Here is a 26,516-nt window from a genome sequence, read left to right on the forward strand (position 1 = left end):
GTAGCTTCTAAAGATTCAGCTAAAATGATTCAGAGAGACTTAGACATTTCACTGCATCAAATTTTATTGTTTTCATATAAAAAAAACGATAGAACCAGATGCTACTTTTAAGTGAAATCATTTATTACACCAATCTGTTTTATAGGAGGTATATATATATTTTATCATTAAGACAACTTCAATAAAATGACTATCTACAAGAAGGACTTTGATTGTTTTATTTTCATGTCACCATACATGAACAAATGAATTTTATGTCTTATTAAAACATTTTACTCCGTATCAAAAATGTACACATTTTAATAACCATTGCTATGGTCTGAAGGTATTTTTACATTTAATTCATTTAATTTAAAAAATAAGTGTAATTTCCTTGCTGTATGTGTTACAGTGTAAGCTTAACTCATCCTATACATAATAAAAGTTTGTGTATACAGATAATTTTTCATGTTGTCACATACCTTCATGTCTGAGACACAAGTGGGGAATTTGCATTTCTTTTTTGCAGAAGGTTAAAGTATGTACTGATGTGAGCACAAAGCAACATTTCTTAAAACAAGACCAGTTTGAATGGCACAAGAGTTAGCATTTTTATAAATTAAGGACCAGAGTTCTGCGTTATGGAAACAGGTACATGAGATTCCAGTACTTTCCTTAGGGCTTGGCTCGCTGGAAAAAAACCTGCAAAAAATTATTTTTAAAAAATTAAAACAAAGGAAATGTAAGACATGGAATGCTTGAGGTATAAGAGAATTTGTTTGACAGAGCTATTTTTTGTGTTTAACATACTGGTTAACACATTAAGTTTAAGGGGTTGACTTGTGCTACTTGTTTATGCTCACACCCTCAAAAATTATCTAACAGTCTCTACAATTATAGGATCACATTATTGCTTTTTCAGCTATTGAACAAAAGCCACAAGAATATCAAACTACTGAGATAGCAAGGTGCTAAGAATGAGCGACAACTTTATAGATGCAGGTTTTAGTTTGTTCTGTCTTTCCAATTAACTGCTTTGCTCCTTTGAGATTCCCAATAGGAATCTACTGAAAACTACTAAATAATTCAGTATTTTGGTTTTACTCCAAGTCACTACTATGACTGAATGGTATGGAACTAAAAGCTATTGAAAGAAAAAAAAATCTTTATACCTTTAAGTAATTTTTAAAAACTTTAGCATCAGGCTGCTGAAGTGCTTGACAGAATTCCTGTAGGAAAAAACAAAGAAATAACTAAAAGCAATAACTAAGAAGTAACTCAGTGAAGCAACAAAGCAACCTGAGATACATTCATATGTAAAGCCATTGGTATTCATTTGTATTTTCCTTCATGTACAACTGAAGAAAAGCATGTTATAGATAAAAATTTGTAAAAGGCTATGATAGTCCAAATGCACTCTAGGGTGAAAAACTATTTGTTTGCTGGGTTGTTTTTTTTTCAAACACAGGATATCTCATTCACTTTTAGCTAAGGAGACAGAAATGGGACTATCTATAAGGATATCTTCAAGTTAAAATTTGAAAATTTGAATTAAAGTAGGAAGATTGCTTAGACAGTTACATGCACTGGAATTTTGTTTTTGCAAGGTACCTTTACAATATCTTTACTCCTTGTGATAAATTAATCCTATTCTCATATGCAATAACTGAGTAAATTTTACTATGAGATGAAAGGAGGTTAGCTTTGTAAATATCCATTTCTCTGCATTTAACAATCAACCAAAGTGTTAAAGAGTTTTCCCAGTATTCTTTTAGGAATTCCTACCTGGATTATCTCAGGAGCTACTTGCAAAGAAGGCAAATACTCTTGCTGAAGATACTGAATGCACTCAGGACCCTAAAAAAAAGCAGTAAACATTTTCTTCATGCATTTTTTTTTAACAGATGGAAAAATCATATCCCTATACTGTATGGTAGTCTACATCACCATTTCACAGAAAATTAATGCTTTTCAAATGTTTAACTTATTCTTAGCTGTTAGCACATAAAAAGGATTTCTCAATCTTGGCATTAAAGGTTCAACTGCAATTTGGTAGCTTTTGTTACACAGAAGAAAAATGCACTAAAAATTGCACTGAAGTAAGAATTACAATGGAGCCAAACAGTTTGTTACATGTCAACTGTAAGAGATAGTTAATTATGGAGGCAACTCTAATTTAACTGATATTTGGAAGAAATAAAATAACTGGGTATTAGCATCTGCCTACTGCTTTACCATACTACTCCCATTGCAAAATACAGTAGCCAAGAGAAGATGAGCACAGTACTTCTTTTGTAACATTGACTGCAGTGAACTAAGCAATAGTAAAATGGAATGTCCAAACCTTTGAGTGAAACAAACGTTTTGATTAACACTTCAGCTTTTGTTTTCTTTACCTATATTTATCAGATAACTTTCAGCACAGGAAGGGTTACTGCACAAGCTGGCAGAATACAAACATAATCCAACAGATCTACCAAGGGAAAGTGAATCAACTTTACCAATTCACATAAATTGCCCTGGAACTAGAACAGCAACAAAGTGAGCAGATTTTTCTCCTTAATGAGAAGAGTTGGTATTTTGCATTCATTTATCAAGAGGTACAACTACTGGATCCTGTATCCATGCATAGCATTATGATCATCCTGTTATTTTATATAAAAATACAGTAGGAATTCATCCTAGTAAGTATCTAACTTTTGGAAATTGATAAAACCACTAGAAAGAAACATGTGACAGTTATTCCCTATGAAGTATGATGAAGCTTACCCTTTTGAGATGAATTGTTTTTAATGTCACTGCACATTCTGATAAAGCCTGAAATGTAATACAGAGCATTAGACTGTTGCATTGGTCTACTGGTTCACTATTCAAAGCTGAAGAACCTAATGAGACCCAAAACAAGGGCTAGTTCATGCTATTATCCCTTCATTTTCCCCTCACACAATGCCAAGTCTTGAGCTTCCAGGTTTTGTTCCACTCATCAGAAAATCAGAAAAGCTTCTGCACAGCTGAATCCAAAATAAACTAGAGAACAGACCACTCCGTGTATTTGCTTTCACTGAACATTAGTTAATAGATAATGCAGGTCAATGCTAAATACTTTGATCTCCAATTGATTTTGAGCCTAGATAAACTACAGGATACACCACCACAATATTCAATAATTAATCATACAGATACTTAAGTGTAAAAAAATCAGCAAAACCTAAAGGATTTTATTTCTGAGATGACAATCTTTAATCTCCATGGCTATTGTAGGTTTGTTAGCTTCAGTCTGCCTCAGAGGAATGAATGCAAAAAAATCATAATACACACCAGTACTGTCTGAGCATCTGCTAAGTCAAACGTTTGCTTCAAAGGTGCTAAGAAACACGCAGGAACAATGTGCTTGTAGACAAAGTCTGCAAAACCTACTGGTCCATCTTTACCTCCTAAAAAGAAAAAACATATTTCCAGTTCTATTGCTTCTTCATGGGTAGTAGCAGATGGAAAGGAATTCTGGAAAGACATTCTTACCCCAGAGCTCCACCAGCTTAGAAAGAATAATAAAACAAGTCTTCTGTGCAATAGGATCTGGGTAATCCACTGCTCCTTGAATGACAGTGAACAACACACGTTCCACATTCTCTGCACCTTAAACACATTAAAATGAACTTGTTACTTCAAACTGTAGCATAAAATGTTTTGGTACTCATACACTATTTTATATTAATACTGACCTGGAAGATATGCTTCAACTTCAAAATAGCTCTTTTTTGCACAAATCTCAAATATTTTTGGGAAGTTTCCCCTACGATGCAAGACAACTCTTATTTAGGTTAATTTTTTTTTAAGTTTGGAGATTTAAATTGCTCTTCTGGCCTTTAACCCACACAAAGGTGAGGGCAAAAAATTTTGTCCTCTCTACCTAACTTGGAAGTGTTAATTAAAACTCAGCAGCACTGAAGTAAGTTAGCTTATCTTGCAGCATATGACAAGATATTTTTCAAACATTTAAAATTTCTGTGCTGCATCTATGCTTATTTGTTTGATCTCTTTAAAATTTTCTTGGCCCATCACAACTACCAAGTGCCTCTTTCAAGAAAGCTCTCACTACTTTTTTCTGTCCCAGCAGTATTACCACCATTTTAGGACAGGGAAAAGGAATTCTGAGCTTCACTTACTGCATGAGTCACTTTAAACTTTCTGAAGTCCCTATCCATTTTGATGGAATTTAAATAGAAAGAATCACTTACAGTATCAAGCAACTAGATGTCTGACTTCAAATTCCCACCGTGAAAAATAACTAATTTGCATGTGGCCAGTAAAGGTGGGGAAAACCTGGTAACTACATATACTAAGTCACATGATGCCTTCTACCATAGATAACAAGATAAGGCAACAATAATAAAAGTTGACAGGATTTACTGATGTGTCTTTCCAAAAATAGACAGAATGAATAGTGGGAGCTGTGAGTGGTGTTGCCCAGCAGTCTGAACACTGCTATACATTGGTATGTAGTGTAGGATCTCCAATTCACCAGACAAGCACAATGACACATGAAGACAGGATACATTGTTCTTGTCTTAACAGGCACAATGATCACATTAAGCTGAAAAGTACAAAAGGAAGAATATGCCTATTATAGCTTGATTTCACAACCCCAAATTCCTGTACAACAGATAATTTGAATCAGGCAAGCTGAACACAGTGCTTCCATTAATCCATTCTATTGTAAGATAGTTAATAGTACTTGCCAGGAACTGGGCTAATAATTTTCTTAAATAAAAGGTGGGTGAGAATAACCATAGTACTATCCTTTGAGAAACTGGATTCCTTACCTTGATTAGCTATGACTTCACTCATTCCACTTCCAGTTACTGTCTGCAGAAAAGCAAAGTAACTCCTCCGTAGCATTTGTTTTTCTAAAGCAGCAGACTGGTCATTTTCTTCTGCTGGAAGGAGCAACACCTCAAAAATAGCATGAAGTAGTGGCATAAACATCTGTTGCAGAAAAGGTGAAACCTGTGTCTGTGAAGATCAGAAGAGGGTGTCAGCTTAGAAAGAGAAATTGAACATTAAGAAGTTAAAACTAAAGTCTTGTTAGAATTCTCAGCTTGGATACACTTTTAGTGTTAGTAATTCCAAATAATTACTTACAACACAGCAAGTTGCATCAGGGTCACCATGAACATTACAGCATCTTGATTACACACCACCTATTTTAAGCCTTTTGCACAAAACTAACTAGTCCTGCCTAGCATAATTTTGTGTAGGAAAAGGTTTTTCAGGATTTTTCATTCTTCTGTTCAGACAGACAATTTCAAATATCCTGAAATACCATTTCTAAGATGTTAAAACTGGCAACAGGTCAGGTTTTACAGACATTTTCTTTAAGGATTACTAAATATTTCCTACTGACATTACAGAATAAACTTGTCACAACACTTTTAGTGCAAAATATAGCTAAGGGCACTAAATTAATTATGAATTGAAAAACTGAAGGCATGTGCTATTCAGTCACGTCAGAATTCCACAAAGAAGCAACTGATATGTTAATTTGTTAATGCTTAAGCAAGATTTTATCTTTTATTCTCTCTTTACTATGCCTTTAAAGTATTCAAGGTGAGACTGTAGAAGCTTATTTTACCATGTTACAATAAGAATAGTACTGTATCATACAAACTTAAAACACTGTACCTGAACATGGTATTTGTCCCACCTTGCTCCTGTGACTTTTTTATTTTACCTTCCTCATCTTTCACAGACTATTTTTAATTATCTGTTATTCCAGATATAAGTCTGTATTCCTCCTTATACACATATTTGATACTTCTGTATCTCTATCTTCTGGAAATCTCATTATAAAAGATGAGAATTCACTTCAAAGCTTGTGTATTTGTAAGCTAATTTGCAACATTAGCTTAAAATTTCAGTGGAGAGCATGAAGTTAATTGTGTCAATAAGAAAAATTTGTGATGCAAGTAGTATTCCAAAATATCAAATAAAATAAATTTTACACAATATAAACATTTAAGACGAAACAAAGAAAAAATCAGTCATTTAATCACTGTGAATCCAGCAACATATGACTGTCATCAAAAACAATGTTTTCCAATAACAGCCTTCAAAATACACTTACTAAGTTTTAGGGAGGGTTCTGACACATAACTGTTTTCCTGGAACTAGAAACAAAAATCTCTCAGCAACACTTTGACCCTGAAAAGCTTAGGCACTATCATACCTTAAACTTAGCTGTTATTTGGTTTATAAGAGGAATGAATTCTTGAAGATCTTTTGCTTCACAATCTTTAAGCATGTGTTCAGAGGCAGAAGGAATGAAGGGAAGAACTTCCTCCTCTAGGCAAATAATCATGCGGTGAAGGAAAGTGCGGACACCACTTCTCAGAACTTCCTTTTGTAATGGACAACTAAGAGCTGGCAGAAACGTCTGTAAGCAGTCCAGATAAACCTCTGAGCATCCACACTGCTTTACAGTTTGCTTATTGCTGAAAGCCTTGCTGGTCCGGCTGCAAAGGCACACATCAAATTTTACGTAAGCTCCCATTCCAGTACAATGAAGAAGCAGTAACACAGAACAAATGCTTTCCAACCCAGGCACTTCATAAACTACAATACTCCATTTCATGAACCAGTGGAAGCAAAGAACAGAATATTTTCATATGAAGGAGCTTCACTTTGGCAGTTTCTGAGAATTAAATTCTAACAATTTACCAACAACATAAGATTAGATTAGCTCCATACAATTCTTTGAGCAAAGAAATAGATGCTGATTCATTATGAACATGCTCAATATTCTTTATATATACATCTAAAGCAGACTCTTCTAAGGGGACTTGACTTATTTTCTCAGCTATCACAAGAAATTCCACAACCACGGATGACTTTCTAGGTAAATAAATAGAAATCTCAGTCCCCTCCTCCCTGTAAAGCCTTTGTATTTCCTTTTTACTCAAACCAGGAACATAGAGTGTTACTGTGCTGTACCTACCTAGCAAACCCAACAGCATGATTGAGGCAGTCAGCCAGTGCCATCTGTCTGTCCTCATCTTGTGCCATCATCAGTTTTTCTAACAATACTTTGAACTTCTCCATCAGCGGAGTCAACAAATTCCTCATCAGAACCTGTTTTCTTTCTGCAGAGTATTCACTGTTAACTATTAACACTCCAGCTGTTTCATAAATGAAAAGTTGATCATCACTGCTTAACAGCGCCTGGTAGCCATTTTCCTACAATGGAAGATAACAGGCATAATTGACTAAATGTCCTTTATCAAGGCTTTATTGCCTTCTATATATACACCCATCTCTACCCTATACTCCCAGAAACCCACATAAGCAAGATGATTACAATTAGGTACAAAAGCAAGGTGTGCAAGTGATCTCACACAAAAAAGCAGGACAATTATTTGTGCTTAAATGTCTGCATGCCAAGGTTACATGCTAAGCTTACAATTCAGCAAGTACTCAGGCACACTGCTAAGTGCAAGCCTCACTCATTAAAAAAACCTAGTGCAAATACTCACAGGAGGAGAAAGTTCCATCAGGTCTTGTATTCTGTTCAGAACATCTTCAATGAAGGGATTCATTTGCTTACTGAAGTAAAACACAAGTACATAACACTACTAAGAAGCACATTCATTTTTACAGATACTTTATGTAAGCTGTGAAGTTTGGTGCTAAACTGCCTTCTCCATATACGAATCCCCTCTAAATATCAAAGCATTGCTGAAGAAAAATCTGGCTTATAGGTATGATGCTAGTGGTAGGCCAAATAAATACATGGCATAGTAGGAAATAACCATTTCTTTAATTTTTTAAAAATATACATCATTTGAGTGAAGTGCTTTGAACAGCTGAAAAAATAAAAGCATACTGAAATCTGAGCCATCTCTGAGCTTCTTCTGCCTCTAAATGAAATGCATGCCTGTGAAATAAGACCAAAAGGACAGGACTGCTCAACAGACTCATACACTGAGTAAACTTCATCAGTATAAACTCCAAAAGAATTCAAAATTTAGTTAGGGACAGGGAATAGTTCCTCTTGAAAGTCTCTAGATCCTCTCACACTCAGTTCTGCTTACTGAGAAAGAGTAGAAAAGGCATTTATATTGTTGATCAGCTTTAATGTCTGATCAAAATAAACCAGGCATATGTATTCCACTTCTTTGTTCTGTGACAAATATTTCCACTGCTACACTGTGGAACAATGCTGCTAGAGCACTGCTTCGGTATTTTACTTCATCGCAGTCTATCTGAAACCTAGGCTGTTCCAATGACAACTGGGACACACAGAAGTGTTGTATGCAGTCATTTCAGTGCCATTTGGATACATTTATTTACTCACTTCAGAGACTTGACAAATCTGGAAAAGAGGTAAGCTGTTCGGCTCCGTACTTTGGGACTTGTATGACGAAGACCACGGTGATCTAAAAATGCCATCTGTAATCAATAAAGCATCTCAGTCTTACAGTGTCTAAGCAAAGCAGGGGAAAAATGTAATCATTCAACAAGTTAAGAAACCCAGCTTCCTTAGGAACCTTCAGAGAATAGGAAAATTTCTTAAGTCTAAAGAACTTAACTAGTTTCACCTAGTTAAAAATGTAAATGAGACAAAACTTACTAGTACAGTTGGAATGTGCTGAGGTTCAACAGCAAAGAATTTTTCATATCTAACCACTGTTTCAAAAAATTCCAGGGTCACTGATGTGTGTTGATAGGCACTAACACCAGAAGTCACCAGCTACAAATAAAAGCATTAGCAAGTTAGTATTTTAGCTGTTTAGAAAACCTAACTGCAGCATATGCTGGTCATTACAACGAGCCATGAGGACTGAAACATTCTAGGCTTTAGTGGTGCTTTTTAAAAGCTCTCAAGACATGCTCACCGTTCTCATCATGTCTTGCAAAGCTGTAGCTTTAGTAACGTCACCAGAGAAATGAGCACCATGAGATACAGGAAGAGCCTCAGCCAACATATACAGCAGCCTTATTGCCACTTCTACTTCCATAAATCGGGTGGTCTGCCAGTTCCTAGGGCAAGAATATGAAGATCATGTTGGTCTTAAGTACTTTATGAAATAATCATGATTATAGCATGTTAATATTTTCTTTTAAACCTTCTTCAGATGCACAGCATAAAAAGAACAGATTTAAACTAATAAAACACTGGAAGGCTCAGACAGTTATTCAAGATGCTTCTGAGAGACTTTATCCTCAAAAATACCACCTTCTCATCAGATCACCAGCTTTCTTTTGCTAGTTTCCACTTGAAAGCTACAGATTTCTGTTGTGTTTATTTAGATACAAAACACACCTACTATGACACGAGGACAATCCATTCAGCTTCACATAAGAAGAGACTCAGTTAAGGTACAAGGTAGCCACTAACAATACTGGATTTCTATTTGTATACACAAAACTCTCCTCCTAGCCAGGGAACTAGTAATGTTTCTTTACTTGTGTGCAGTTTCCAGGATTAGATCTACCCTTTTTTTTTTACAAAAATACTTCACTTAGATTTTTTTTTTCCCTCATCCAACTTTGTTTTTCTGATAAAAGTAATACATAATATTTACACCTGAAGGACACTCTTATGAGATGTGGCAAAGTGAGCACCTCTGCAAACAGCTGGTGCCGTGTAGGTAAGTGACAAAGATCCAGAAACACCTCTAGGAAAGAAAAGCTACCATTTAAGGTTACAAAGAGAAAGTTTTTTCTTTCTGAGGGCTGAGTAACAGATGATACGAAGCCGTATTTATCATTAAGTTGTAATGAGCTCATTCTGTCAACTGACTTCACCTTGCTGCATCACACATTTCACTACATACTGATGGCTTACAAAAGCAAAATAAAAACCTAAGCCCAAAAGGCTTCATACAAATCAAGTTATAAACCCCAACTTACTGAAGTGTAGTGTTAAAAACTCTGCGGACAGATGCCAACAATAATTCTGGTGAAACCTGAGCAAGTCTGTCCAGCAGCAGTTTCAACTGTTTTCTGTACTCCACAAACATTGCTTCATCTTCACCCTACCAAAAAAAAATTCACATCAGTAAAGTCTTTATTTTCATGATTAAATTCACCCACAACTATTTTAGACAAATACACCCAAAGCAAAAACATGTACATACAAAACCAGTATAGCACACTCAGAGAATTCAGTAATGCTCATCCAGTGCTCTTGCAGCATAACAGCAGGCTTCTTTTATGGCTGGATATAGTATGTTGAGAATCACCGCATTCTGTCCAGAAACATACTAAAAACGCTTTCCAAAATGAAAACAAGCCAAAAATACAAGAAAGAAAATGCGTTTGGCAAAGCCTTATTAACGCAATTCTTAAAAATTGACTCACTCCTCAAAGACATTCTTTCTTAGCCTCTAGCTTAGTTTTTAAATTGGACTGGCAACATTTATGATGGACTGGATACAGCTTAAGTTAACCCTTTTAAGGCTATTGCTCTCTCAACAGGCTGGGACGAAGTCTGTCCCACATACTCAGTCATTACTGTTGGCTGATAGAGATGTTAAGCATGGAAGGAAAATTAAATCAAAGACCTTACTCCACCCTTAGCTCATTTTTGCAGAGGTTTGACTGTCTCCAGTAGCTCAAGTGGCACTTCTTTTGAGTTTCATTACACAGTATTTCTCATGTATTTTTGCAAGACAGAACTGACATGCAGAAACATGCAAATTTGCACTGAACCTCAACAGCTATGTTTAGTTATCAGCACAGCTGTACTTGGCTTGGAATAGCTCTGTACAAACACAGCCACAAATATTGTAAACTCAGTTGGCTTGGATATACTTTTACTATGTTGTTTTGTCCTATGCAGACATGTCTAGAAGCTTTCCATACAGGAAAAAGCCTCAGCCTATGGAACCTTACTTCCTACCTTTAAATCTTTAGTCTATGAAAAATATGTATTTTAAGTGTGAGCAAGTTCTATTACATATAATTAAGTTGCATAGGTCTGTTTATTACTACAACACAATACCTCATTTTCAAAATTATATTCTTCATCATATGTCAACTTCTTCATAACAGCCAACATGATTGCCTAGGATAAAAACAGAACATTAAGCATAGAAGTAGACCAGTTATAAGAAACAATCATGAAAAATAATACAGTAAAGAAAACACTGTAGCTAGTGTTATGTGTTTACAAATATTTTTAACCCCTTTTAAACTATTCTTTTCAGAGGTTTAGCAGAAGTTAACAGTCCAACTCAAAATTAGATGGATGGACTACATCCAAACAATACACATGCTATTCCAGACAGACAGCATAGACCTTTTGGAGCTCTCAGTCTCTGACAGTATTATCAAGCTTTACTTCCTGCTTGTAATTTGTGCTGCTCAGTTCACATGGAAAACAATCAAGATGACTGAACTAGGCAGAGGAAACTAAAATAGTATCTTGGACAACCTTTTTAAAGGGATAAGTCAGCTTAGGTATAACATCAACTTCTTTAATAGTTCATAGTAATTGGTGTGTGTAAAATCAATCTTTATTCAAAAATTGTTTTGCCATCTTTAACACAGCTGTTTCAACATTGCTTCAAGAAACAGTCACTATATTGTAGTACCATTGCATGTGGTAAATACTTCTGATTTGAGTCTTTTAGTGTAATCATTATCATCAACATCAATAAAATCAATCATTTATAGATTTGGTTTGCTATCCTTAATCCTGCAGAACAAAGTTGCAAAAAGCTTTACCTACACAATCCTTTATACATAAACATTGCCAAGTCTGGGAGACAGACTGGATCCAGCTGCACCTAGACTTCTCCCTAGAGGAGTTTAGAAAGCAAGGGGCCCCCTTCTGCACCTTGTCACTCAATGGGAAGGTCTCTCTACACTTTGTCCATAACTTGCAGCAGCAAGCTGTCAGACAATTAGAGCAATAAAGTGCAATATAACCTTAGTAGGGACTGCTGGTACATCTTAAAGCAGCCATAAAGGCTTGACCTTAGCTCTACTTAAGTCTGAATGATACAAAATGAAACAAAAAACCTTCTGACAAATAAACCATGATTACTATCTTTCATTTTAACTGCAAAACCTGAAATTCATCAACACCAAAATGGACCAATGGATTAAACCTAAGTTACTGAAGTGAAATTCTTGGTTGTCTTGCAGAAATAGATACCTTGACACTAAGTGTCACCATGACCTGTGAGAAGTGTCTGCTTCTCTGTAAGAAGTGATATTTAAGAATTAAAATAGCTGCAAAACATTAATGCAATACACTTGTAGCCAAAAATGTTTAGAAAGATCTGCCATTCTAAGAACTAAAAATACGATCCTGCTGATGAGAAAAAACTTTGAAACTTCAGAGGCACAAGAAACAAGCCTCCTTTCTTTCCTGTTCAAATAATGAACAAGTTGAAAGTGTATACTCTAAAATGCAAAACTTTAAAGGAATGCTGCTAAGCCCAACATGTAAAGCTTAAGGCAAACAACAATAAGATTTAGACTATTTCCTATTACTTTCTTATTACGAGGTGGATCAAAGAAAAAAAATTGTTACAATTGTTTCCCCATTTAACACAAATCCTTAAGAAGTGCTCAGTAAAATTAAGAAATATTTGAAACAAGAAAATCTCCAGTATGAAAGCAACTTAAACCAACATATTTCAGGGTAGGAATATATTCCAGCTTTCAGTGTCTTAAGTACACTGCAGTAGTAACATTATTTGATCTAGCTGTAACAACAAAAGACAGTCACAAAAATAAAAAGATTCAGTGCTATTATCAAAGTTCGCTTTTTGTGTTACCTAATCCAAATTAAACCAACATTAGACAAAAGGAAATCAAGACTCTCTACACTGCAGTTATCCAGATTCAACTTGTCATGTTAGAACAGGTTCAGAATTCAGTTTTCTTTGTAAAGGAAAAGGAATCAAACCTGCTAGCTGTATGAACTTACGAAATAACTACACCAATCTAACCAGTTCAACATCCAAATCAGTACATCTACACTGGTGCAGACAGGACTGAAAAATCCATATAGGCTTACTACCTCCAAAACTGGACAAGAACTTCATGTTTTATATATAAATTTGAGATTACTGACTTGAGCTAATGTATATTTGATGTAATGTTTAACATATAACTGCTCATAATTACAATTGTTATCTCTCAATTTTTGCTTCTTTCTTAAGTTTAACTTATATTATTAAGAGTTATATTTATGACAATCCTTCCTAGACTTTTTCCAATCCTTTGGAATAAGGGCAAGTTTTAATAAAAGTAAAAACTTGAAGAAACAAGTTTGATTTAAAAATATTCTTTGAACAGTATAGCCTGCAGAGGAGCTTGCCAAGCATATACTTAAGGGTTGTTTGGGAAGACCAGCTCTAGAATAGCTTTCATCTTCATACACAATCCAATATAGGCTTACTATTTAAAGAAACAACTGTAGTTACTTAGCAAAAGATGGAACACATTGTCCTTACTTTTAATTACTGTCACATACACACCGAGGCATGAAAATTAAATATTATTTGTTTCAGCAAAATGAAACATTCTGATCTAATGTGTTCTTGAAGTATAGGATCTGTAGTAAAAAATACCTACCTCTACATTAGCTTTTTGTTGGTCTGAAAGTGCAGAAAGCTGGAAAATAAAATTCAAGCGTTATTTTTTTGCATTCTTACTCCTTCACTACCATCTAAGACTTGCTTTTTTAACAGCCATATGATCTGCCTTTCCCCTTAACACAAGATTTAACTCAACTCCTTCAGATCTCTAAACAACACCACAGAAATAGCATAACCACAGGCAGTGAAGAAACAGAATGCTAATTAGTAAAAAAAACATTTTGCAAGTCAGTATGAGACATTCCCACAAAAATCAAATGAAATTATGTCAGAATTGGTGTTAAATTGAAGCCAGATGTATTTACCTGTTTCAGGATGTGAAGGTAGTCGTAACAAAAGCCAATGATGTTAGAAGAGATGTCATCATCTTCATGAACTAGAAGTTGCAACATCAGAGCCACTTTTGCTTCAATAGCTTGTAGAGTGTCCTGAGCACTCTTCATATCACCATTTTTTACCAGTTTAGTCCAACTAGCTATTAATGCTTGCCCCATCCCATTGACCAGCTTAGAAAATCTGGCCAGAAAATCCACATCATCTTCCTGCAAGAAAAGACACCTGATTAAAAATACTAACAGAGCTTATGTTTAAGTAATATAAGATTACAGACTGTACCACCCATGTCTAGTATATAGAATTAAACCAACACTTGTCTCCTAGCTGGAAACTACCAATTGCCTACAATTGGTTGTTTTCCCCCTGGGAATGGAGAGAGAAAAAAGTTAAAGCAATGCCAGATTTGTGTGTCCTCCATTACACAACAGTAGCTTGCTTCATCTCTTCAGATTTGTTTGTTTCTCTCTTTACAGCAATAAGGTTTAAAATAAAAGCAGCAGCACATGCCTACCATAAATTCTAGGCTGTATAAGAGGAAAATCTATCTGTGGAAAAACTTCAAAGAGTTACCAGCTGCAGTTCACTTCAGAAATACTGATAACAAGTACCTTTCAGTATTGCCTGTTACAGTGAGTTAATATTAAGTATTCCTGGCTTGCTTTGCAGAAATACATTGATCAGAATCGAGAAATACCCCTAAAGCAGCCACCTCAAGAGGACATTTTGATCTCTGCCATAACTAGACAAAAGTGAAAGAATAACAAGTTTATCCAAGAAAGACCAAGGCAAGATTTATATTAGTAGGAATACAAACTTGACAAAGGTTTCAAAAGAGTTTAAAGCCTTGCAATCAAAGAACTACAGCTTCATAAGGACTGGCTGCTCTTTCTCCACAGCAGGGAGTGAACAGTTGTTCCTTAAACAAGGCAACTGCCAGAAAATGTGTGTTTAGTTAGTAGGTACACTTTTCCAGCTTACAGATAAGCATTTCAAGCCTCATGTTTGATGCTGCACACGTGCAAAACAGCATACGTGTCCTTAAGAAAGCTTTTTGCCCTACTTAATTATGCACAGATTTTTTTAGGGTGAGACATTAGATCAGCTATATTGCCTACAATACCTATTGCAGCATCATTCAGGAGGGAAGATCCAAAACAAGGAAACACAGAAGCCGAATTAACAGTAAGCACAACAAGCTTTAGGAGAGGAACAGAACAGGGAGTTACATAATACCCTGCTTCTAGAACGAAACCCTGTGTGTTCAAATTAATAATGAACACTAATAACAAGCTCTTAAATTTAAGTATGAGAAAACTGTAAGAAGTGCTCAGTTTTGATGCAGAAGCACAGGTACTTCCCTCTAACTTATGGACTGTTTTATAATTTTCTGTGCATCAACTTATTTCAAAACTGCCAGAAACGTATGACTCATTCCTATTGTTAAAAATCAGTACACAAACCTGATCAATACTGAAGAGGCCAGCAGACTGCAATACTTGACATAAAGACTCAACCAGTTTTGTTTTATCAATTGGGTCCATTCCCTTATTTACAATTTCAAACAAACAATCACAGGCTTCTTCCCGGAGAACTTCCACAGACATGTGACCTAGCAGCATATTTATAAACCTTCAGAGAAAAAATAATTCAGCTTTATATATACAAAGTAACATTGTATAGAAGCTTTACATTATTTGTGTGCATATTTACAATGATCTCTTTTTACAATTATCTTTCTATTGTACTGGCAAAACCCAACATTTTATGCATTTTAAAGAGAACACAGCAAACAGGGTAGTGTTTAGTTTGGCCATTATATCAGCTTGGCTTGCAAAAACAATCAATCACTCTCCTAAAACTCCCAAAACTCCGAAGATGACTTAAAAGTCATCTTTGAAGGACTTTTATATATTTCATTGTGTACAGTCAGCACACTGCCAAGGTGATTTTTGCAAACCCTTTCCATAAAAACCTTCTTACCTTTCATTGGCTATCAGGCTCAAATCTATCCAGGATACATAAGCTCCAACTACTTCAAGGCACTGGCATGTCAGCTCTGAGTTATTATATTGATAATTTTGTAAGATTTGGTACCACGACTCCACCAAACTTGGAATGCACTGTTCCCTCATGGTATCTTTTAATAAGGTGTTCCTACGAGCCTCCTATCAATACAGAAAAAGGATAACATCAGTCCTGTCACAGATCAGCATCTTGTCAAATGAGTAGCATTTTTGTATCCAGATGCCAGACATCATGTGTCATAGCAAGCTAAATCAGAAACCCAAAGACAATGTTTCTTTCCTTTCCAACAAATAAAGCCAAAATAGCCTAAGTTTTCCCTTTTATTATCCACAGTGCCTGAAAATTGAAAGAAAAGGCAGAAAAAGAAGAGTAGTCTTCTAAATCATTAAATGGACTTTTCTAAGGGGTTAGGACCCCTAAAAACATGCACTAGAAAACATTAACATTTAAAAATGAGTCAGTCTAGCATTACACTGGCAAACCTGGTTGATTAATTTTTGTTTGCAAGCTTTCAAGCAAAAAAAATTAGCTGAAAAGTATGAAACCATAAAAAGCATTAAACAACAAAGCTAAACATAATATTTTGAATTTAAACCACCTAATATGTCTAAGGCAGAACTACCACAGGATAAAAGCATATCTAAAAACCTCCTGGTCTAATTAAAGTAAGAGAACTTAAAATTTTAAAACAAGTGTTCATGCAAAATAATAACTTGCCTCTGATGTATGAACAACATCCCGGTCCACGAGCTCAGCATCAACAGCCATCAGGATTCTGAGGTACATATCCACACCTCGTGGATTAAGGTCAACTACTGACAGAATGTCAAAAAAAAACTTGGGCCATTTTGTGAGATATTCAGTAACAAAAAGCAATGCAAAGACTTGTGCTGCTTTGTTGCGAATAAAGGTCTTCTCAGGCTGGGGATTCAGCATCTGGTGGAGACAAGACATTTCATTTGTATATTCTCAATAAATTAGAGAAGAATCCTACAGGTTTGTTGATCTCTCTGTAGTAGTTAATATACTACCTCTCTTCCTGGCCTAGACCAATAAATAAGCCCTTACATTTCCAAGGAATTTGAAGAAAAATTGGGTAAAGTGTCCTGCAATAGGGAAAATGTTTTCTACGGGTGATACAGTCCTAAGCCTTTCATTCAGTACCAAGACATTAAGTGTCTTCCATAAATGCCTCCCATGCAAAACCACCACAACTACTCAAAGACTAAAAGATCATTTGCCACTTTGGTGAAAGTTACAGTGCTCCTGTAGCTAGCTTGTGCCTGTGTTAGATGTTACTGCTACAAATAAAAAGGGAAGTTCCTAAATCTACGGGGAAAAAAAAATCCGCCACTACCAACCTCTTCTCCTTTTCCTTTCAGAAACTCCTAAACAGAACAGTTTGCCACAAAGAGAAGAGCAATTTAATCCACTTCAAAATCATCTGTTGTTTTTAAAGTTGTATTACACTCCATTTCCTACTGTTAAGTTTTCTACACGGCAACTATGTTTATCTTTGGTGCAGAAATGCAATGGGCGCTATATAATGGCAGGTACGGGCAAACCAGTGGATACTTCTGACTGCAAACTCCTGGGTGGGGCCGATACTACAACTTTGGCTACAGTAACTAATCCACAAGAAAGAATAGCTCATACTCTGCCACAGTACTAACATGGTTTATCACAGAGGAGTGATAAACATCTGCCAGCACTCCAAGCAGACAGGAGTTCACTCAGTAGGGTCTTAGAAAAATAATTCGCAGGCCTGCTTCTCCTCCAGACACTCAGGAACATCAGCAATCTGTACTATGCCTCTCTAAAGGGGAACTTTTAATACACCTTATTTCACACATAATAAATTAAACCACAATCATTAGCTGACGCAAGAATTATCTATTCAATACTAAATTCAGGTATGGACTTCTTTACAACACTTGATTTAAAAGTTTCTCACAAACCTTTAATAATCAGATACCAAATATCTTCAGGAAGCCATCTTTCTACTCAAACAACAGATTAAACATTTAGTCCACACTCAATGCCCTATGTTAGTCTAAAAGCCTAACATGTAAGACTGCAGTGAAGAACATACATACCTGTGCTTGCAGCCATGTTATGAGTGTTTCCCTAATTAGCTGCTGCTGGACTTCACTAAGTTCAGAGTATCTGAAACAAAAAAATACTGAGGTCAAAATACAACTGTGCTTCATGGCAAGCACCAACACTCAGCAAAGCAAAAACTCTTTTATATGGTATGCAATGCTCCCCATGAACATTAATGAAAAGTTTCTAGGACAGCAATTTACAAAGCTATTTGCATGTTAAAATTCTGACTCAAAGGCAAAGATAAAAAACATTTTACCCATAGTAATGGATCACATTTTGAGGCATTACTGCCTCCTATATTGGAGTAGAAGCTTGAAATTTTGCAGGAAGGCTGCTCTATTAGAGGCAGGACATATGACCCTGATAAAAACAAACATTTCAGCACAGGCCAAAGGGAGAAGGAAGAGACATCTGTATATGCCTGAACTTGTTCACTACACATTGAAGACTATCACTATTGAGTACAAGAGGTCCTTCACTGATCTGACCTACACTACATTTACTATCAGCCTTATGTCAAAAAACCCAAGGAAGTAATTTTGCTTTATGTCATACATAGAGTCCTGGCAAACTGTGACATTATATCCAGCCCACCTCAAAAACCAGTCATACCCCTGCTAGGACTAGTGAAGCTGAGAATACTCTACTGCAAAGAGAGCTAGCTATTGGCTTGTAAAGTCCTTAATAGGAATGACTGCTGAATGGGCCTCCAGTGTTCCAGTCACAGCCAACTATTCATTAAAGAGAAGAAAAAAAACACCCCACCGAAAATGTTGAAAGAAAATAAGCACCAGGAAACAAGAACAAGCAAATAAAGTGTTTTACATTTGCACTCATATCAAACTGTAAAAATCATTCACAAAATACATCTTATTCCTATCTAAATTCCTGACCAGTTCAGTGTAATACAAGCCATCACAATCATATTCAAAGATTCCATAATGCTCAATTCCAGATCAAGGGAGCCCAAAGTGAGAAAAAACACAGTTATGTGCAATGACATTCATATTATTAAAAGTATTTTTCCCTAGAGTCATGGTTCTATGAAACCACCACTCAGTGAAAAGACTACTTTCTAAACATCTCTGCCATGGCCAATGAATGAATAGGGCTCTGTCTGAAGTCCAGGGCTCAGTACAGAGCACAGCTGCAAAAATCAGTGAGAGTACAGAGTAAGGCCTGAATCTCCAGACAGGGACAGTTAAGTTGCAAGCAGTCCTTGCTAACTGGGTCTGCATTGGGCCATAGATGTGTTAGACTAGCTGAAAGCACAGCACGCTGCTCAAAACCTCTCCAAGGAAAAGGGAAGAAATACAAGACAGCTCTCTGCACCAAACTACAGACACCTCATCAATCAACTAGGGAACAAATACTATTTCATTTGCAAGCAAAATAAAAAGGGAAAATTAAACGGATGTATATGGATGGTGTCACGTAAAATTACTCACTTGAACTTAACTTGATGTTCCAGAACTTGAAAGCAGAAGAACTTTATGTGATCATCACTAGAAAAGAAAATTCTGTTACTGGAAGCAATAAGGTTCACATTTCTGTGAAGAAAAAAGTTCCTCAAATATTACAATCAGATTGCCCCTTTGGCACCAGACAAAAACCAAACCTGCTCTTAGTGTTACTTCAAAGTAAAAATGGCAAATAGTGGAGCAGTCAACCTAGTAGAAATGAGCAACTGGTAAGCTAATATTTATGTTTGATACTAGTCTTTTTTTCTACAGCCACCTGTTTGTTATGGTTTGATTTCAGTATTGAATAAACAAAACTACAATACAGTATCCTGCCCTTACAAAAATCTGTCAGGCTTCAATAGGATGTTTGAGGCCCACTACTACACTAAGTGCAAATTGTACTCTGCACCTTAAAAATCAAAGGTGCAGAGTAAAGACAAACTGGGGTGTAGATTAAGCATAGACATTCCACACGCTCTGTTATCCACACTGCTTTTTCATCTTATTATCTAAAACTTGCAACAACCATCATGTATATTTTAAAGATTATAATTTCTAATCTTATGTGGTTTTAATTACTGCACATTCTGATGGAGTCAGTAGCTTTGATAAATTATTTTCAAAAAAGCATTCCTATAAACTACTGCTATTATTCAGGAGATTTGCACCCCTCAATTTCTTTCCAAATTGAATTATTCCATAAAACAGTGACAACCTAGTATTTTTGATGTAAATACACAACTATGTGCAAAAATAGTGGTGATTACACACTCTATGCTACTTGAAAAATGGGATGGCCTAGTCCATAGAACTGGGGCAAGGAACTACTTATGATATTACAGCATATACAGTCTACAGTCTCACAGGGGGCAATTCTCAGCACTTTTCCTCAGAATTTCAAAACCTAGCAGTCTTTGGGCTCCTAAATTACTATGGAGTTTAATTTATACATTGTTCCTTGTTGAAAGGCTTTATACAGAGGCCACAGATCACTATGATACTAAAAATAGTACAAAGACATATTAACATTCAACAATTTAGTTTGCCTATTATGCTGCTCAGCTAAATCAGACCCACACGTATTACTAATGACAGTAAGAAATTATTAGTTACATTACCTGTATATACTCTGAGCTAATGCTTCTGCACAGACTTGCCAAGCATCCTGAGATATCTTGAGCTGCTCAAAGTAGGCTAGTGCCTGCAAAAATCAAAGTAAGTTACACTTTAAAAAGAACAAAGCACATAGCAATACATCTCATTCACACTTTCTCTTGTATTTAAACAACTGTTCTTCAAAACACCAACACTGTTTGGATACACTCCAGTGGCTCCCTAATCACCTTAACACCGAGCAGGCTTTTTTCCAAATGCTAATGTCATAGGTACCCATTTCCACTTCACATTCAACACAAAGATTTTTGTAACTTGAATATGGAAGCCATAGAATCAGAAGTGTTGAGGTTAGATGGAACTCCAGAGACACATTCAGAGCAGGGCAGCTTGCTCAGGGCCTTTCCATTTAGGAGGAAGTTCACATCCAAGTCACAATTCTTTCCACACATTCTAAAGAAGTGGTAATTTAGATTTTTCACTGAAAACATTTCCCTGTTTTGTTGCACCACTTTGCTTGTATTCAACGCTCCAAGCTCGTAAAACATTCAAACACTAACCACCTGGACAACTGTCAGTACATAATCTACAGAAATTGAGAAAACCTCTACCAAATTTTAAATAATCATGTTACTTATCAGGACTCCTAAGCAGCTTTTGACAACAGTTAATTTCACTTACTTGCTTTAAGGCTCAGTGTGGCCTGTAATACAGAACAGTAAAGCAAGTTTTGAAGCAGAAATTAGATTAACAACATTATTTCAATTCTATGAATGCATGTATTTCAAAGGGGGTTTGGCTGTTGGATATTTTTAGGGGCTGCTTTTTGCATTAGTTCATAAAGATTTCCATTAACCATAGTCATCTCCCAAAGTATTTATTCAGAACTAAGTCCTAAAATAAGAATTCACTTCCTGTAGCTAGTACCAGTGATTTTCTTATTCTTGATGCATTATTTTACTAGAAATGGTTTGATACTTCCCTTATGCTACATCTTACATGACTGTGGAAAAGGTAGGTTCCCTTCTGCTATGAAATATTTCAAAACTCAGCAGACTGCATAGGCAAAAGGCCAAATCTAAAAGCTTCCAATTTTCGTGATATTTTATTGACAGATCACTAAAGATTAGCTATATCCATCCTTTAAAAAGGACAAATACCCAGAACCAACATATTTAACAGGCTACTTAGCAAATCTGTAACTGTTGTAAACATTCCACGATCTGTTTTATGAACACAAAACCACGGTATCAACATCCTCATTCCTAGATTTTACTAGAAGTTATCTTGTAGACAGTTAAATCAACATGGTAATCAGTTAGCAGAGATAATTACTCAATAAATAGCTATTTAAATAATAATGTCTTTTCATAGGATCATCTCTTATGCAGTAAATGTTACCCACATATCATGATTACTTTCTTAACCTACTGTACAATTACACAAGTTTCACTACTATTAAATCCACATATTTCATTAAAATGACACTAAACCTATTAAGATGAGTTCAAAACATCTAAGAATCAACAGGCTAATTTCAAGCAAATTGGTTTTTGTGGTTGATTTTCATTCTATGAGAATCTATGTAAGGAGTTTAGCAACAAGTACAAAGAACTGAAAAAACTAAAACAGTGAGAGTTCAGAAAATTAAATTCTATGCATGTTAAATGAAATCAAACGGAAATGTAACAGAATTGATAATACACATCCCTCACCTTACATGTTTGCAACATGACTTGGCTCTGTACTTGCCACCACAAATCCTACGCATTTGGCTCTCAGAACAAACTCAACAAACCCCCAGCCAGCCCATGAAAACATTCGATTTTTTGCACTGCAATACCATCTCCAGTTATTAGAGAGAAGAGGAAATTAATTACATACTCGTTGTCTGAAGTCTGCATCAGCATTTGGGTTGAGCCCTAAAAGGGCTTGTTCATCCATGTCTATTGCTATATTCGTTGTTTCCTGCTCCTAACTGCTTTGCCCACTGCTTCTAGAGGGCAAAATACCATCATCTGCAAATAAAGAGAAATTTTATTTGCTCGGCAGAACAAGTAAAATTAAAACCAGGACAGCAACAATCACACAAGGTGGCCCACAAACCTCAAAGAATGTACTCCAACTAAACATGAATGCTACAGTACAAATTCTAAGTCCTTTAATCAACTTTTCACAGTACTGTATTTAGTACTGAATAAGGGAACTTTAAAGTCTCCATATATTTCAGTGCTCTTGAAAAGAGAACTTGGTTAACAGGAAGATGGCATTAAGTATCGTAATCAGCTGAAAGACTTAAATACAAATTTCAATCATGCAGAAGTTTCAGCAAGATACAACATAAGCACAAATCTACTCCTTAAATGAAAGGCCACTGTTTTTTTCCCCACCACAAACCTAACTACAAAAAAAACCCAAAAAAGAATCTCTACTCAACTCCAATATAGATAAGATGCTTCATACACCCACTTATGAAGTATTTCCAGTGGTGGGGGCAAAGTCATTAGGAGGTCTCTCTTCTAAAGCAAGCACATGCAAGTGTCTTAGAAATTAAGCACAAAACACACCACACTAAGCAAAAGTTTTCTGTTCCTACCAATGGGTGCTTATTCACTAGCAATGATTTTTATTTAGAAAACTCAGTGTAAAATTAACAATTGAGCCAGTAAAATGTTCTAAAGATGGCATGCTGCTATGGACTGTTCTGCACTGCTCTAGTAAGACACAGAGAATTTAAAAAATTAAAACTTCTCTGTCAAATAATAGGATGCTGTTAAATAACAAGAGGGGACAAAAATCCATCTATCCTTCAGTTCTCTGCCCCACCTCCCCCAGCCATGGTAACATAGTTAATTAGGCCTGAAATCAGGCCTGGTTATGTAAGTATGTAGGAGGCAGGGGAAAGGAAGAGACAAGAGGAAGAGATGAAATACAAAGGAGCTGTGGTTCCAAGCTGCCTACATACCCATAGGTAGAACTTCTAATTTCTTAGTATTGTGTCTCGTGCAAGCTCTACTGTTCACCCTCCCCCATGGGAAGAAAGGTGGCACAGTGACAAGCAACAGCAAGCAGAACTGAAAAGGAGAGCCCAAAATTTAACGTGGTAACAGACTTTTATAGAAAAGTCAAGACAGAATACACTATGCCAAAGTCAAGACAGAATACACTATGCATAATGAAAAGTAATTTAATAAGTAAAATTGAGTTCATACAAAAAAATTTGCAGGTTTTGGCAGTACAGAAACCAGAAAGTCTGGAACAAAGTGATGACTCCTGGCAAACAAGGCCTCACAGACTGCCTTAGTCACTGTGATCCCCCTCAGGGGCAGAACCTTTAGGGATTAAACTGCTGTGCTGAGTCTTCTCCCTCTGCGGCCCCAGCCCCCAATCTGTTTTCCCCACAATCAACACCTAGAAAAGATAGACTAAAAAAAGGTAAAATACTGTAGGGAAAAATGATTTTTTTTTTATTGCATCCTTTGATTAGGGTCTGGTCCAGAGTTACACAACTATTTAATATACAGAGACTGGTTTTTGCATATTTATCTGCTGGTATCAGTACATTTTTGTCTTTTGGGCAGATGATTTATACCTGGGTGACAAATTTCACTAATTAAAATAATGTGACTCAAACATGTATTCCCTTCCTTCGTTATTGCTAACACCAATACCAAACTGTTCTCCTGATTTTCTAAATGCCTCATGAGTGCATTTAAAATTTCAACTTCTATCATATAGCCTTTTCTCAGATTCATCTTGACTAGCCAGCTCTAAAAGATAATTAATGAGATAAAATATTCGAATGAGCCCTTGAGAAAACTAATAAAATAGCTTTTCTTGCCTCATGGTTTTACTTAAGCAGGTAGCTTTTCTGCCACGTGTCTACTTAACCAGCCAGTTACACTTCAAAAGCAAAACCGAACAGTGATTTTAGTAGTACTAAGAATTCACAAAATGCACTTGGCTATAACATCAAATATGTCATTAAAGCAAGTTTTATTTATAAAAAACAATAGATAATGTTAATAGTTAATATGCAGCTATGCAGAAAGTATTGTCTTACTTAGACATTATTATTTGTTAAGCAGTACACCATGTCAGGTGGCAAACTCATCTTACAGTAATTAGAAGGCTGCAGTTCCTTACCAGCAAAGTCATACAGGTATGTCACATCAAAATAATTTACTCCTTTTCCCCTACTAAATACCTGAAAGCACATTTGACAGTAAAGGCTGTTTTCATAGTGTAAAGGAGGCAGAAAAACAAAAAAATTCAACCCACTTCAATTGGGCAAGACTCCCCAATGAACAACACAGACGTGGCCAAAGTGTGTAACTTCAATCCAGATATGCCCCAATAATGAAAGCATTCAAAGCATTTTAACTACAGATGCTAACCACGGGAACAATCAGCATTATAAAAAGCTTCATGTTCAGCAGTCATTTTAAGTATTTACAAGATGCGGTAACACAGGGGGAGCCAGTGGTGTGCCTCATTTGAATTTCCTCAAGTTTTCTCTCTAATAAAACAAAGACATTAAAATTCATCTTTTATAGTCTTTTTTGCGGTTTTGTTTGCCGCAAACCTTGGGCATATTTACAGCCTCTTTGGGCTCTAGACCCTTTACACTGACCTAACAGGCGGTTAAAGCCAACAACTGTGTAACTACTGCTACTTCGACAACTTTTCCACTGGACTAGAAAAGTTTTTCTCTCTGGAAGTGACATTAGGTCTTAGTTTCAGGCACAATTTTACCGGCAGGAACTCCGGTAAGGAGCAAGGCCTCTTCGCCCCCTCCCCAGACGCGGTCAGAGCCCGGTCTCCGGTGGCTGCGGAGAGCCAGCAGGGCTCGGCAGCGCAGCCGACCCGGGCGCTCGGGCATTCACCGCGTTCAGCTCCGCGGCACAGCCACCGGCCTGGCCTGAAACCTGCCCGGCGCCGTCCCGGGCCGCAGGCAGGGACCCAGCACCCGCACTGGGGAACGGCCGCTCCGACCACGCCGCGACCAGCGGAATATGGAAGTGCGGGGAGGTCCCTCCCTCCCTCTCCTCACGCTGCCGTCCTACGATTTCTTCCTTCCCCCACCAGAACCATAGCGGATGGACAGCCACCGAGGCGGCAGCTCCCGCGAACAGAACCGCACCACAGACTACAGCGTGCATTAGCAGAAAAAAAAGCACAGATATTTTTCGTGGCACCCGCAGGGCGGGACCGGCGGGGCCCGGTCGGCTGCAGCCCCCGCTGTTCCCCAGCAGCTGGGCCAGGCGGACGCGGCGGTGCCTCTCCCCCTTTCCCAGAGCCTCTAGGCTGGTGGGGGGGCGGCCCTGGGCTGAGGAAACCGGCCGGGGGACTCGCGGGAGCCCGCAGGCGCCGCCAGCTCAGCCCACACTGCCCCTTCCCCCCCGGGCTGAGTCACCCGCTCCGCGTGTCGCGTCCTGCCCGCGTCCCCCCGCCGGTACCTTCCCGGTCAGTGCTCCATCGCCGCCGGCTCCTGCCCACCCCCACAGCTCCGCAGCCGCCACGAGCACAGGGAGCGGAGCGGGCCGGGCCGGGCCGCGCCGCCTCGGCTGGCGGCAGGAGGAGGAGGAGGAGGAGGAGACCAAGCAGGACCACCCCTCTCCGCCAAGCCGGCCGGCCGCGAGGCACGCCGGGATGTACACCGGCCGCGAAACAGCCTGGGAGTCGTAGTCCTACCCCCGCCTCAGTACCGCCAGCACCGCTGTAAAACCAGCCGAAGCGGTGGAATAAACTAGGGCTGTCCCAGGCCGCCCCTGAACTGCCTGCAGTGTCTGGAAATAGTGCCGTGTCAACGGCGGCGGGGCGGGGCTCGGCCGTCAGTGCGAGTTCTGCAGTAGCGGCTGGAGCGACCGGCTTGGGGACG

General features: G+C 37.4%; 1 protein-coding gene across 2 annotated transcripts; it reads right to left on the reverse strand.

Annotated features, from left to right (window-relative positions):
* Nucleotides 1-326: 326 nt before the first annotated feature.
* On the reverse strand, nucleotides 327-26,262 carry XPOT (exportin for tRNA). 2 transcript variants are annotated; one of them, XM_074539785.1, is made up of 25 exons: nucleotides 26,095-26,262; nucleotides 22,520-22,653; nucleotides 20,641-20,723; nucleotides 19,508-19,564; nucleotides 18,050-18,119; nucleotides 16,671-16,889; nucleotides 15,909-16,093; nucleotides 15,389-15,557; nucleotides 13,898-14,134; nucleotides 13,570-13,608; nucleotides 10,982-11,044; nucleotides 9,889-10,013; nucleotides 8,871-9,015; nucleotides 8,606-8,725; nucleotides 8,330-8,424; nucleotides 7,509-7,578; nucleotides 6,974-7,212; nucleotides 6,206-6,491; nucleotides 4,803-4,992; nucleotides 3,499-3,615; nucleotides 3,298-3,413; nucleotides 2,749-2,796; nucleotides 1,765-1,836; nucleotides 1,152-1,208; nucleotides 327-681 (listed from the first exon to the last, which is right to left on the reverse strand). In XM_074539785.1, exons 2-25 carry the CDS (start codon nucleotides 22,577-22,579, stop codon nucleotides 655-657), a joined length of 2,889 nt encoding a protein of 962 aa, XP_074395886.1. In that variant the 5' UTR covers nucleotides 22,580-22,653; nucleotides 26,095-26,262; the 3' UTR covers nucleotides 327-654. The 2 variants fall into 2 exon arrangements, with proteins under 2 accessions (XP_074395886.1, XP_074395885.1); XM_074539784.1 differs by lacking the exon at nucleotides 26,095-26,262 and adding an exon at nucleotides 24,782-24,800 and having other exon boundaries at nucleotides 327-680; nucleotides 1,150-1,208.
* Between the last annotated feature and the right edge of the window lie 254 nt (nucleotides 26,263-26,516).

This window comes from Zonotrichia albicollis, chromosome 4 (genome assembly GCF_047830755.1).
Source record: "Zonotrichia albicollis isolate bZonAlb1 chromosome 4, bZonAlb1.hap1, whole genome shotgun sequence".
NCBI lineage: Eukaryota > Metazoa > Chordata > Aves > Passeriformes > Passerellidae > Zonotrichia > Zonotrichia albicollis.